The 12,610-nt window shown below is 39.2% G+C and overlaps 1 protein-coding gene across 18 annotated transcripts in view; it reads right to left on the reverse strand.

Moving 5' to 3' along the window:
- Positions 1-12,610, reverse strand: part of DMD (dystrophin) — a 1,341,705-nt gene that overhangs the window by 112,992 nt on the left and 1,216,103 nt on the right. For all 18 annotated transcript variants that reach the window (XM_075430270.1, XM_075430262.1, XM_075430225.1 and 15 more), the window contains one exon: positions 2,621-2,681. In XM_075430270.1, the coding sequence (XP_075286385.1) occupies positions 2,621-2,681 (61 nt within the window). The remainder of the gene's footprint in view (positions 1-2,620; positions 2,682-12,610) is intronic.

The following is a 12,610-nucleotide window of genomic DNA, read 5'->3' on the forward strand; positions in this document are numbered from 1 at the left end:
CTTTTGAGCAATTTTACGTGTTTGAATTCGGAGGCAAAAGGGAAAGGTTTTTTCTTCAGCAGCACCTTGCGTGCTGGGCAGGTGTTCAGTACCCAGGCAGGGATGCCCTCTTGCTGCTTGGGAAGCCAGTGTATTTCTGCTGTTCCGGAACACAAAAGTTTGATTTCTCAGTTCACTGAGGAAGCGAGCGGAGAGGCTGAACTGCTGGCCTGGCATGTCATCCCCACGAGGAGGGAAGCACGTGAAAAGGCGGGAGGAAATCCACCAGAACACTGCAGCCGGCGTGAGGCCATTAGACTGCAGTTTTCATGAGGCTGATGATAGGCCAAGAAACTGCGAAACAGGAGAGACTGGGGAGAGCTGAAACAGGTTGTACCCTATCGATAGTTCTGTTTTCCGTGGCAATGATGCTTACATCAATATAATTTGAAAAAGAAAACCCAACATGAATAATCTCAAAAAGAAATTATTGAAGTGACAGCTTTAGAGGCAACTAGTCGCTACAGATTAATCAGCTGTATAAAAGTGAAATTTTAACCAGGAAAATCACAAGGTTTGAAGATACCTAGCAGTAAGTAAACATTGTTGCTGAAGATTCAGCAATAAGTACCCCCTGATTTATGGATTTATCAAATGCTATGTCATTGCAAATGTGGAAATGATGAGATAAAACAGTTAAGCATCAAGGGAAAACCAGATAAAATGAAAACTAATAAAACGTGTAGCAAATCAGGTTAGGAAAGGAGTCTAGAACCGATATTCTACACTGATGACAGAAAGAAAACTATGTAAACATTAAAATAATGCTATTTATAGCTACTCAGTCTTCATGTAAACTCTTTTAGAGAATTAACAATTGGTAGGAAAGTAATAGTTCAAAGAACAAAGAAAGAATATTCTAAGTTTAAAAGTCAAAATGGTACAGAAAACAGACAATTTTGTTGCGTGTAAATGTGAACTATGAGCGATGAGAATGAACGAAAAGAAAAATGACTGAGGACAATTAGAGAAGGGATAGATGTAACAGCTCACTAAGACTCATTAAATCTTGACCGATTCGTTTTACATCTCAAGGACAGCAAATTTTTCTATAAAATATGTGGCTGAATTTAAACTTTATTTAAACTAGTACTGCTACAGCCCTTTATGGCTATTAAGATATTTTCTAAAGTGAGCAAAATAAAACAAATGCATTCCTTTGAATTTGTAAATGTCCTAGAACAGCAGAGAAAATGGAAAGTTGACATCAAAAACTAGCAAGAGCCCCACTGACCATTTTAGCACAAAGAGTCAACAGCTACCCATGGCTGCTGGGTGCAAGCAGCACACGCAGAGGTGGGAGGTGCAGCCTGAAATGCACCTCGTGCCTGCATTAAGAACTGCCAAGGCATCTCTCCCCGCAAAGGCAAGTCATACACAGGAAAGTGAAAAGAAGGATCTTTTCCTTCATAGTAGTGCGATAAAGTGGCTCTGAAGTGCCAGAGCCTCACCTTGTTTTCCAGCATTTGGTCCCCATAGATTTCCCTCTCCCCTCCTCCTTGATAGAGATTTCCAGCTTCCTTGTTACTGTTTCATTATTCACAGCCAAATACAAACACCATAAAAATTACAAATTTAATGCAATAGTAAACCAGCTTAAACCAGTTATAACAGTCCCACTGTATTGCACTGCAGACTTGGTTTTCTTCATGTGTAACTCAAATGCTTGTTCTGAAGCTGCAATAGCGGTTCATGTTGTTCTAAATGTTGCAGCTGAAATGCCACCGCAAGTGCCATTGGCAGCCAGATAGCTTCCGTGACACTAGCTGAGTTTGCAAAGTGTACTGGGAATATAAGGAGGAACCGTGTGAATATGCCTATTAAACAGCATCCCTGTCTCAGTTACTCGCACTACAGTCTTTATCACGGGCTTTGCATCACCTGTTTCCTCCAGAAGTTATGTACAAATAGTTCAAGGCACATATTGCAGATAATAAAAAGAGAAGGAAAAATGTATTAAAACTTCTTTCCTACTTGCAGTGTACTGGTTCTGTTTACGGCACTAAACTAGAAGCAGGTGTTTCTAAACTGTGGATTTAAAAAATTTTCCTCTCATTTGTTATGCATACACATCTCTTGAAGAAAACTAGCTTAATTTGGGAAATAAACTCTAAAGCAATGGTCCATAGGGACTTATTTGTCCCTTGTCATCCCTCAGAAACAAACCAAGTACTCTCCCTAAAGAAATTTGTTGTATAAAGTATGTGCATTGCTAGGTTAAAAAACCAGTATATCACATTCACAACTGCAATTCCGAATGGTTTTTGGTTTTTCAAAACCTGCCATACATACTCTTCCTAGTAGGCAATGACACAAATTTAAGTCTAATCCAATACCCCAAAACGCTATACTCGGTTGGTGATTTACAGTAGCATAAAACCAAACAACTTACAAATCAGTGCATCCTACTGTGTTTTAAAATAACTAGTATACTTCTGTGAAATTTATTGCACACTTCAGCCCTTTTTGTTTTTTCCATTCAGACACCATAGGGGCAGCTCACAATAGTATAAGGAAATTACCAACTATCCTCGTAAATGACAAATGTAAATAGCTAGAACGAATTACTGTTTGTACTCACTTGATATAATACGGCACTTTGTTTGGTGAGATTGCCCTCTCCCAGGGGCCTTGGACAGAAGCTGTTAACAAACAAACAAACAAATAAATAAATAATTGCACACGTACATTCATCCATTCAAACATACCTAGAAGAGAAACATGGAGGTCAAGTTCAAAGCAAACAGGAAAGACAACGTTAATCTCTAGAATTACAATTTTACACTCGGCCACGCTGATACAGGTCTGTTTGCTCAGTTGCCCATGAAGGCAGGAAGGATTAACCCGCTGTTCTGAAATTTCTGTCCTAATCTGAGAGAAATTGAACTCATTCAGCTGCAAAGATAAATACAAAAAACCTCCTTGACTGCTAAGCTTACAGAACAGATATGAAGCAGAGCAAGCAACCTGTCTTTCTGGCATGTTCTTTCACAGGGTTCTGCCTGCTAATATGTTTGACTGAGTTTTCCTCAATTTCTTTCCTTGTGTGGTCAGTGCTTTCCATCCTTCTGGGAACAGAATTATGCGTTTGTTTACATTTTACGTTGAGTGAAGTGACACTGAGATACCGTCTAAGTATTTTTTTTTATTATTCTTTTGCTCAACATTACTAATTGTGTCATAATGACTTCCAATAACAGCAAAAAATGGAGAAAATGACAGTGTGATCACCAGAAATAGAAAGGAAATGACGTTACTCACTCTTAGCTATCACAGTGCTAAATGTCAATATCAACTTACAATATAATAAAAATATTTTGTAACAAAGTTTTATATAAAACTTATTGTTGGCAAAACAGTTGTAAATTATTTTTTATTAGAGGTTTTATTAGAGGCAGAGATCACTCATAGTTTAGGCCGTAATTAGAAAGATAATTTTTTTCTGAAGAGTTTGCTATCTGCCAAAACCAATAGGACCAAGAATTTTCTTTTTTAATATAGCGATTATAAAAGAAAATATAAGAAAAGTGATCTAGTTGGAAAAAAAAAGCGCCTGTTGGCTTCACCAGCGTAACCTTTCTTTTTAGTGACCCCTGCTGTTCACGAAGGAAAATAATTGTTACCAAGACTCAACTAATAATTAGCGGCTTGATCCTATGGCTCCGCGTATTTCCTTTCCCTCTCTCGTTCAAAACAAATACTTTAAGAAGGCCACTCCCAGGCTGCAGATACTTTAACAAAGTCAAGAAAACACAATCCAAACAAGTAAAAATAAACAATATACACATGCAGGGATTGTGAAGAGAGGCTGGAAGAAGGCCCCACAGCGGGGAGATGAATTGGATAGCAGCAGTGGGGGAGGCTGGAGCCATTCTAGACGGTCTGGAAAGGAGAAGGAAAAGCAGCTGGGAACAGGGTGCAGGCTGGGGAGCGTGGCAGTGGGTTACACACACGTTTTAGACAATTCCGAGAAGCTAGGGAAAGGAAGGAATACGTTTAGAAGAAATATGAAGATGATAATCCTGGTTTAGATTGCTGGTGGCCAAGGAGTTATGAAAAGCCTGCCACGGCATCTCTGTAGGTCCTGCCGTTGGCTTCAACCCCCAGCTAACCATCTGTAGCTAAGCTGAGTGTATCGCTTTCCTACTACTTACACTTACGCAGTTTTTCATTCTTTAAAAAAGAAAGGTGAAATTAAATTTTAAAGGTATGAACAATGCAAACAGGTAACTCTTAAAGTGTGCAAGAAACACAGAATTTGAATTACAGTGCTAGATGCCATGAAAAAATAGCGCGCTGCACTGCCATTGAAGTCTGTATCATGACCCACACATACAAAAGCACAGAACTGCGTGCATTTTCAAACACAATTACTCAAATATACACATAATTTATACATGATCAAATACTCCTTCCTGGGATAGGGACTGCCATTTAATTCCATCTTTGTAGGCTGTGTAGCTGAAGAGCTGTGAAGGCTAAGGCTGCCACTCACTAAGCTGCTCTTTTCGGTAGCACGAGCTGCAGATGCACACAGCTTCTCAGTTTCTGAGTACTGCTATACCCTCAGATGATGTAAGGAAACAATCTGTTACAGGAATGAAAAAAGTATCAAAAATAGAATACCATGTCATATTTTTATGTTAACTACTGCAAAACAAACAAACATGTCCTACTTTTAACCCTATTTTTAGGTTTATACAAAAGTCTTAACCATGATGCTTAATTATTCTTTCTGCCAGTAAGAACATAAACTGCTGTAAATGTGATCTTGGCAACTGATCCAATATTCTCCATTGTCTAGTAGGTGGTAGGAAACCAAAGCCAAGGAGTTAGACATACATTACAATTTAACTTCACGCTACCAGTAGCCTGGTGATTTCTTTGTAGGTTTTTGTTCAGTACTACTAACCTCTGTGTTAATATGGGGTCCATCAACTAGTTTTAAAAGGCCTACTATGTGACAACGATGATAAGGTATCTTACCTGTGGGAATTGGTATGATCTGAGGAATAATTTGAATAGGATTGTAAGTTATAATTTTTGAAAATAAAATATACTTCAGCATTAACTAAAAATTGACTTTCTTATATATTTCTCTCTCAAACAACGATTAATATTCCAAACAAGAATACCACCAAGCTACACTTCTTCCACTTTTAGATTTGTTTTTAATTAAATTTGTTGTTAACGAGATAAAGGAAAGGACAGATTGCTGCATATTTTTTGGAAAGTGTATTTTTTCTGTTGCTTCTGAACTAATCTGGGTAAGAGCTTTGCAGTCATAACTGATTATCACAGAATCATACATACAATGGCGTTCTTGGTGCATTAGAAGAGAAACAAATACTTTGCTTTCATGAGAACTAAGTGCTTTAGGAATAACAAACAATTCTGTGATGTTCTGCATAATTGGATTTAGTGTTCCTTCAAGAGATTGCTGTGAAGCTGTCTACACTACGCTTTTGCTTTCCTGGATGATTCTAACCTTGCATAAATTTGAGTTGACAAAATACCAGATACATTTTACAGCTATACTATGAGAATCATCATTTCATCTTTGGCAGAAGCCCAGAAGCTGAGAACAGCTGTTTCTTATCTCTGGTTACCAGTACAGGTGTACGATCCATTACAAAACTAGTGCAGGTAATGAAAATATATATTTAATTCCCAGTTAAGACTGCTTTAGTAGCCCATCTAAAAACTCTTGCTGGCAAAGACTTATTTATGTGACACTGTAGTATTGCTGTGTGCTGCAGCACTCAAGAAGCAGACATTTTCCTGTTTGCTAAGTGCAATTCAAGAGTGTTTTATTGTTCTAGCTTGCAGAGCATAAGAACCCATTATCATGCACCCATCTACTTGCAATGTTGTTGACCAAAATGAAGTGCTACAACAAAATAAGGGGCATTTTAAGAGTGAATTTAAATTTCCCAATACTTTATTTGCATTGATATACATTTTAATGATTACCTAATTTGGGAGTTTTATTTCTTTCTTCTGGTGTGCTAACATCTGAATTTTGCTTTACCTATTCAGCTTAAGTAAACACCGTTCTTGATGGTAAGCCTACACCCTTCTTTGTTTACAGAACGTATAATGAAACGGCAGCATGCTGGCTCTCTGAACTTCAGCAGTATTTTAATCTATGTAGGGATCTGAACAAAATATTAAATAGGACAATAGCACAATTTTATCTGTGTGGATATTACAAAAAATAACATGATAAATATTTCACTTTAGCACTACCAACATAATGAAAAATACATGTGTGTTTACTAATAGTAAACTATTTCTCCTCCAGCTATTCAAAGAATAAATTTAGTATGTCTACATTTAAAAGTTACTCTCAGTGGTACTTATTTACATAGTCAGCATACGTTTCTAGTCACTATATAATGGCATGAGCATACATTTTCGGTTCTAAATACAAAGAAAATCTCTTGACTCTTATTTGTCACTAGGTGTTAAAGTATTGGGAAACAGTTTTAGGACAGAAACCACAATGTAGCACCGCCTAGTATACATACATCATACACTGTTACGTATATCTTCCCAATTATTTCTCTCTTAGAAATTTATTGTGTTTATTATATATGCATTTCAGCATCATGACAGTTAAAGCTGAGCTCATTTATCTGTTCACAATGAAGACCTGCACTGCCTGCTTGCTGGCCATAGTAGCTGTAAGTCAGCAAGGTGCCTAATTCTATTCATATTTTAATAATGCTAATAAATCACTGATTCAGCCTAGGAACTCTACCTGCATGACTTACATTGTTCTATCTAGTATTATCATCATTATTATCTTTATACAAACATAGAGCTAGGAATTTGCTATTTGTTTATTTATTCACATAAAGTTTGTTTTCATACCAATTATTTTAACTGCAGCAAAGTATGGAGTTGGTGGCTTCAGATAAAGGCAGGCAGGGAGGATGAAATGAGGAGACAGTCCTGGCACCTGGAAAGACTCTGATTCCCCAACAATCAAAAGTTCACATCTGTGTAAGGTACCTCAACCTTTGTAAGAAGATGCATTGAGTAATATTCCAATTATTTTCAGATGAGACCATTATAAAGAGAAACTATTGCTCTCTACAGCCTGTTTCTCTTCCTGAGAGAATACGCTGAAGCAATGTTTCCCCTCCATAATCAGTTCAAAATCAGGCTGGCAGGACGCCATCATCAATAGGTATGCCTGCGTGACAGTGGCACAACAGAAGTGTTTGCATAATCTATGAATTCTTTGTGATCCTTTGCAACAAGTGTCAGTATACATCAGTAAAATATGATATTTTTTTCCCCCCAGATATGCAGAGAGTCGATTTCTATATTATGTGCATTTCCTATTGGACTAGGTGAGACCGGAAAACAATCAGATCACGTTGTGTAGCACTGAGGTCTAATGCTGCACCATGTAGTTGAGAAACTGATGTCAGAATACATCGACTACACAACTGAGAAGTTACAAGGTGGAAACATCAATCAAAACCTTTCTTTCGTAAGGGCTACACAGCACAGGGTCTGCTCTGCTCCAGGCCCTAGCTGGTGGTGCGGCACACATGGATGGACTCGTGGGCATTTCAGAGACAGAGAGCGCCTTCTCTGCATGGATTCTGCTGTTCTTCAGCCCAAGCAAACACTCACTGCTACCCTGCAATGCTAGCAGCACCGTCTGTCGCTGTAGCCCACATGTGGACATTTACTGAATATACCACTTTCAGACCACTTCTAATCGATTTGAAGAAGAGATTATTAGTCAAGATAAAGTTCAGCATGTGACCAGGGCCAATTACGACGACGAACATGTTACAAGAGTTATAGAAGAGGCCTTTGCATCCTGTGCTTCCTGCCGGAATCCGTATGGCCAACTTACGATTCCTCACCTGCAGCCTAGGGTCAATATTATGTGATATGACCCAAATAATGCACATATTTAATCCTGCACAGTGTTTCCAGAAGTTTCCAAATGCCACTTGTAACACAAAATGTAAAATCCATCGAATGCTCATTTTGTTAAATGTCACACTACTGTAAAATGGCAAAAATACAACTTGTTAAATAAATACTGCTCAAAATACAGCAAAAAATACAGTCTGTATTAATCCGTGTATCTCAAGTTACAGATGCTCCGTATTGCTAACTTCTTTTGCACTCTTACGCTCTTAAAAATAAAATCTCTGAAAATGGCTAATCAGATGAGGTCATAAAATGAGCTAATCAAATTAGTGGTGACTTTTCTGCAAATGGAATTAGACAAGTAGAAAAATAAATCTTTGATAAATATGTCAAGTCTCGTATAGCAAAACAAAACAAAATTTTTAATATATGTACATAGAAATTCCGTATTGTACCACAGTCCTGGAGTTTGAAGACAAAGGAACGTTCTAAACTGAACACAGTTTCCTTCCCCAGTATCTGATAGAGCCAGTGCCAGCCGGCTCTAAGACAGACCCGCTGCTGGCCAAGGCCAAGCCCATCAGTGACAGTGGTAGCACTGAGAAAGAAAAAAACTGCGGTGAGACAGCAGTGAAGAGAGAGGAGTGAGACTATGTGAGAGAAGCAACTCTGCAGACACCAAAGTCAGTGAAGAAGGAGGAGGAGGGGCTCGAGATGCCGGAGCAGAGAGCCTTCCTCTGCAGCTCATGATGAAGACCATGGTGAGGCAGGTTGTCCCTCTACAGCCCATGGAGGTCCATGGTGGAGCAGATGTCCACCTGTAGCCTGTGTAAGGGACCCCATGCCGGAGCAGGTGGATGCCTGAAGGAGGCTGTGACCCCGTGGGGAGCCCACGCTGGAGCAGGCTCCTGTCAGGACCTGCGGACCCGTGGAGAGAGGAGCCCATGCCAGAGCAGGATTGCTGGCAGGGCTTGTGACCCCATGGGGGACCCACGCTGGAGCAGCCTGTTCCTGAAGGACTGCACCCCGTGGGAAGGGACCTACGCTGAGGCAGTTTGTGAAGAGCTGCAGCCCGTGGGAAGGACTCACGTTGGAGAAGTTTGTGGAGAACTGTCTCCTGTGAGAGGGACCTCACGCTGGAGCAGGGGCAGAGTGTGAGGAGTCCTCCCCCTGAGGAGGAAGGAGCGGCAGAGACAGCGTGTGATGAACTGACCACAACCCCCATTCCCCGTCCCCCTGCGCCGCTCGGGGGGAGGAGGGAGAGAAATGGGAGTGAAGCTGAGCCCGGGAAGAAGGGAGGGGTGGGGGGAAGGTGTTTCAAGATCTGGATTTATTTCTCACTGTCCTACCCTGATTTAATTGGTGATGAAGTTAACTCCCTTTTCTCCCCAAGTTCAGTCTGTTTTGTCTGTGACAGTAATTGGTGAGTGATCTCTCCCTGTCCTTGTCTTGACCCTCGAGCCTTTCGTCATATTTCCTCTGCCCTGCCCAGCTGAGGAGGGGAGTGATGCAGTGGTTTTGGTGGGCGCCTGGCATTTATCCAGGCTAAACCAAAACAAGTATTTTTCATTCAGGCTTCACAGATGCAATGTTACTTAAAAGAGATTATAAAATGAGGGAAAGAGGAGATTCTGCCTTAATAAGACAGTAATTCAGACAGTGGACAAAAGCATAATAGGCAAAAGCTCATCTTTTGAGTCTTATTCTCATTATGAGTAAAAAATAACATTTGGTTACTTGCAAATTATTTAGCAATGCAGAAAATAGGATTGCCTACCAAGGATAAAATACAGAAATTAATTAGGCTGCAATAAAAAAAATACAAGACATCAATTTTCCTGACCGGTCCCCCCAAAAAACCCCTTCTGCTTTGAAGTAAGTACTATACAGCATTTTTAAATTGATGACAAATGAAACCCAACAAAACAAGAGAGAGATTTAGAATGACTTATTTTTAACTACCATTCTAAGGTATTCTTTATTGGAAGTTTTTTTCATAAACACAAGATATTAATTACAAAGGAAAAATTGCTTGCTTCCAGGTGAAGAGAAGGGTAGAACATCATCATCTGAAAACTAACTTTATAATTTTGTTCAGAAATTTGTATTCCAGTATATTACAGTGGAAAGGGTCACTTAGCACGGAAGTGCAGGAAAGACGAAAATATAGACATAAAGCTGGAATTCCATAAATTCTATTTCATTGTCAATCTAATATATTATTAAGTTTTATGGCAAGATTCTCTGTTTTTTCTGGGAAGAAATTATAATGGAAAAATTAAAGCCGCAAGAGAAGGACTGGTGACTATATGACCTGATAACATACTACTTTCATGGTAAAATTAATTCTACAAATTTTATGTTGAAAGTAAGAATAAGGAGTTTCTCTCAAAATATGCCAGTGTTCTATTTCTCTTAAAAAACTTTAGCAGTCAGGCAAATGCTAGCACTACCAAAAGTTGTAGCTGTGGTCACAATATTCTAAACAAGGTAGAAACAGACTGAAGATATTTTCCCGTAACGTTAAGCCTGATTTACGCATCTCTCAAGTCTTGAGGTTGAACTGGTGCCCAGTGCTGCTACAAATTCACTGTGACAATAATAATGGCAAGCCCTGTGAAGTGAAATTTTTTTTTTGGTTGGTACTTTAATAGTTTTCTTTTTTCCTTCTTCAGAAGCACGTGCAGTCATTTCGCATGTATACAAATGTAGGAAAAAAATTTTTCTAGCAATCAGGCTCCTCCAGCTATCTTGACGACATTTAAGTGAAATAATAAAATCCCTTTGCTTCCAGAGAGTCCTCAGAGTTAGGCTGATTCTTCTGTGACTGCTTATCCTCTATCTTTGTATTACTCTCTAGTAACATTTTCAATTCAAAGCATTCAATGTGATACCTAAAAACATTAAACCATATATCCAAAAGACATGGAAAAAATGGACATTGTCTTTTATATTTGCACGCCAAAAGTGATATCCGGAAGACATTGTAATATATTGTATGCAGTGAGAAATGAAAGAGAAAGATGTAGCTGCTAGCACTTGAAAAAAAAAGCCATCAGGTGGACAGCTAAAGTGTCTTAAGAGTCCTAGAGCTCTGTCATTTCTAGAGTTAGATGTCTTAATTAACAGGACTTGCCCTTTGAAAGATGTCTACCTGTGCAAGAATGAGCTTTTTTTTTTAATCTTTGCTTTGCATAATAAGCTAAGGACTCACCCAGAAGGTGGGAGATGCGAGCACTTGACTTCTCTCGCAGCCTGAATGATTCAGACCCACATCTCCCATTTCTCAGGAAAGCAGCCTAAGTAACTGAGGGAAAACACAAAGGCACAGAAAAGGAAAAAAAAAAACAAAACACCCCAGATCTGAACTTGAAGAGCTCTGAGCTTATCCTGAGAATGAGACACCTAGGTTACACATCCCACTCCTGTGGTCATTTTTTATTTTTAAGCAACGACTGTCCGGCAGCAGATGCAGCAGAGGCGCTCTGATCTCTAGCTTGCAACACAAACTGTTGACTCCAACGTTCGCAACCTTTCTGTTTCTGAGTGAAAGCTGCTATGGCTGCCTCATTTCATGCTGAATGAAGTCAGTGCTGCTCCTGCATGGAAGTCCAAAACCTAAAGGCATGGTTGGGTATCTCCAGTTAGAATATAGCCCCTAGCACACATTTAGGTACGTGGTTTTAAAAGTCTGGTATTGATGTACCCAGGCAGCAGAAGATTATAGCATAGCAGATAAATACCACAAAAGGTTAGCTAGATGTAAAGCAGCCTTTTACACTTGTAAACCTAAATGTGCTTTCTATTCCTTGTATTTCCAGGTTCTTCACCTTGATGAAAAGTCCGTGTTCTCTGAGCTTGGAAATTGTGAGCTGTCCCAGTCGCACTCGTAGGTAATTGCCAGTGATATCTGAGCACTATTTTCAGGCAGTCACTTCATTGACATGCTATACATACCAACAGATGGCTCGTATGGGAGCTGGACAGTAAATTACAAGGTTTGCTTATGCTTTTAAAAGATGTAATGCCTTCATTTTTCAGCGATCACAAGTAATGCACATGAATGAGCTATCACATTAAAAACAGGATTGATGGGAGGCTGGCTAGCACAGCAAATGATGTTAAAAACAATCTCCTATCTATCCTACCTCTGATTTATTGCATCTCAAAAAAAAAAGTAATAACTGTTGTGACAAATATAGGTGGGTCCTCCAACATGAGACAATGAATCCTGTTCTTTGCAAGAGGCAGCATCACAGATAAAAATAAAGGAGAAGCCAAAAAAGTAAAATTCTTCCAGAGGAATCACTGAAAACTCTGGAGCTGGCATTATGTTTGAAAATTGCAGGTACTCTTTTTCACATTTCAGTTACTGTATATAGTTTCCAAATTAAGCACCACCATCCATGAAAGTATCACAGATTTTTCAAATTACTTTGCTAAATATTTACCAGTTTCTGTTTAATAGAAATGAGATTTTTTTTTTTCCCCTGTTTTTGATCATTCTAATTAAGCAGCAAAACCAACAAACGCACTCCATGGATTCACAATATAATATCTTGCACTCGTAGGACATTTTTCCGCTATCTTAGCAGCTATTGCTGTGAATGCCGAGAGTCTCAGTCCTTCGCAAGGAATAAACTGAGGAAGAGCTGGGACTCCATGGAGA

The sequence above is a fragment of the Opisthocomus hoazin genome, chromosome 1 (assembly GCF_030867145.1).
Source record: "Opisthocomus hoazin isolate bOpiHoa1 chromosome 1, bOpiHoa1.hap1, whole genome shotgun sequence".
Taxonomy (NCBI): domain Eukaryota; kingdom Metazoa; phylum Chordata; class Aves; order Opisthocomiformes; family Opisthocomidae; genus Opisthocomus; species Opisthocomus hoazin.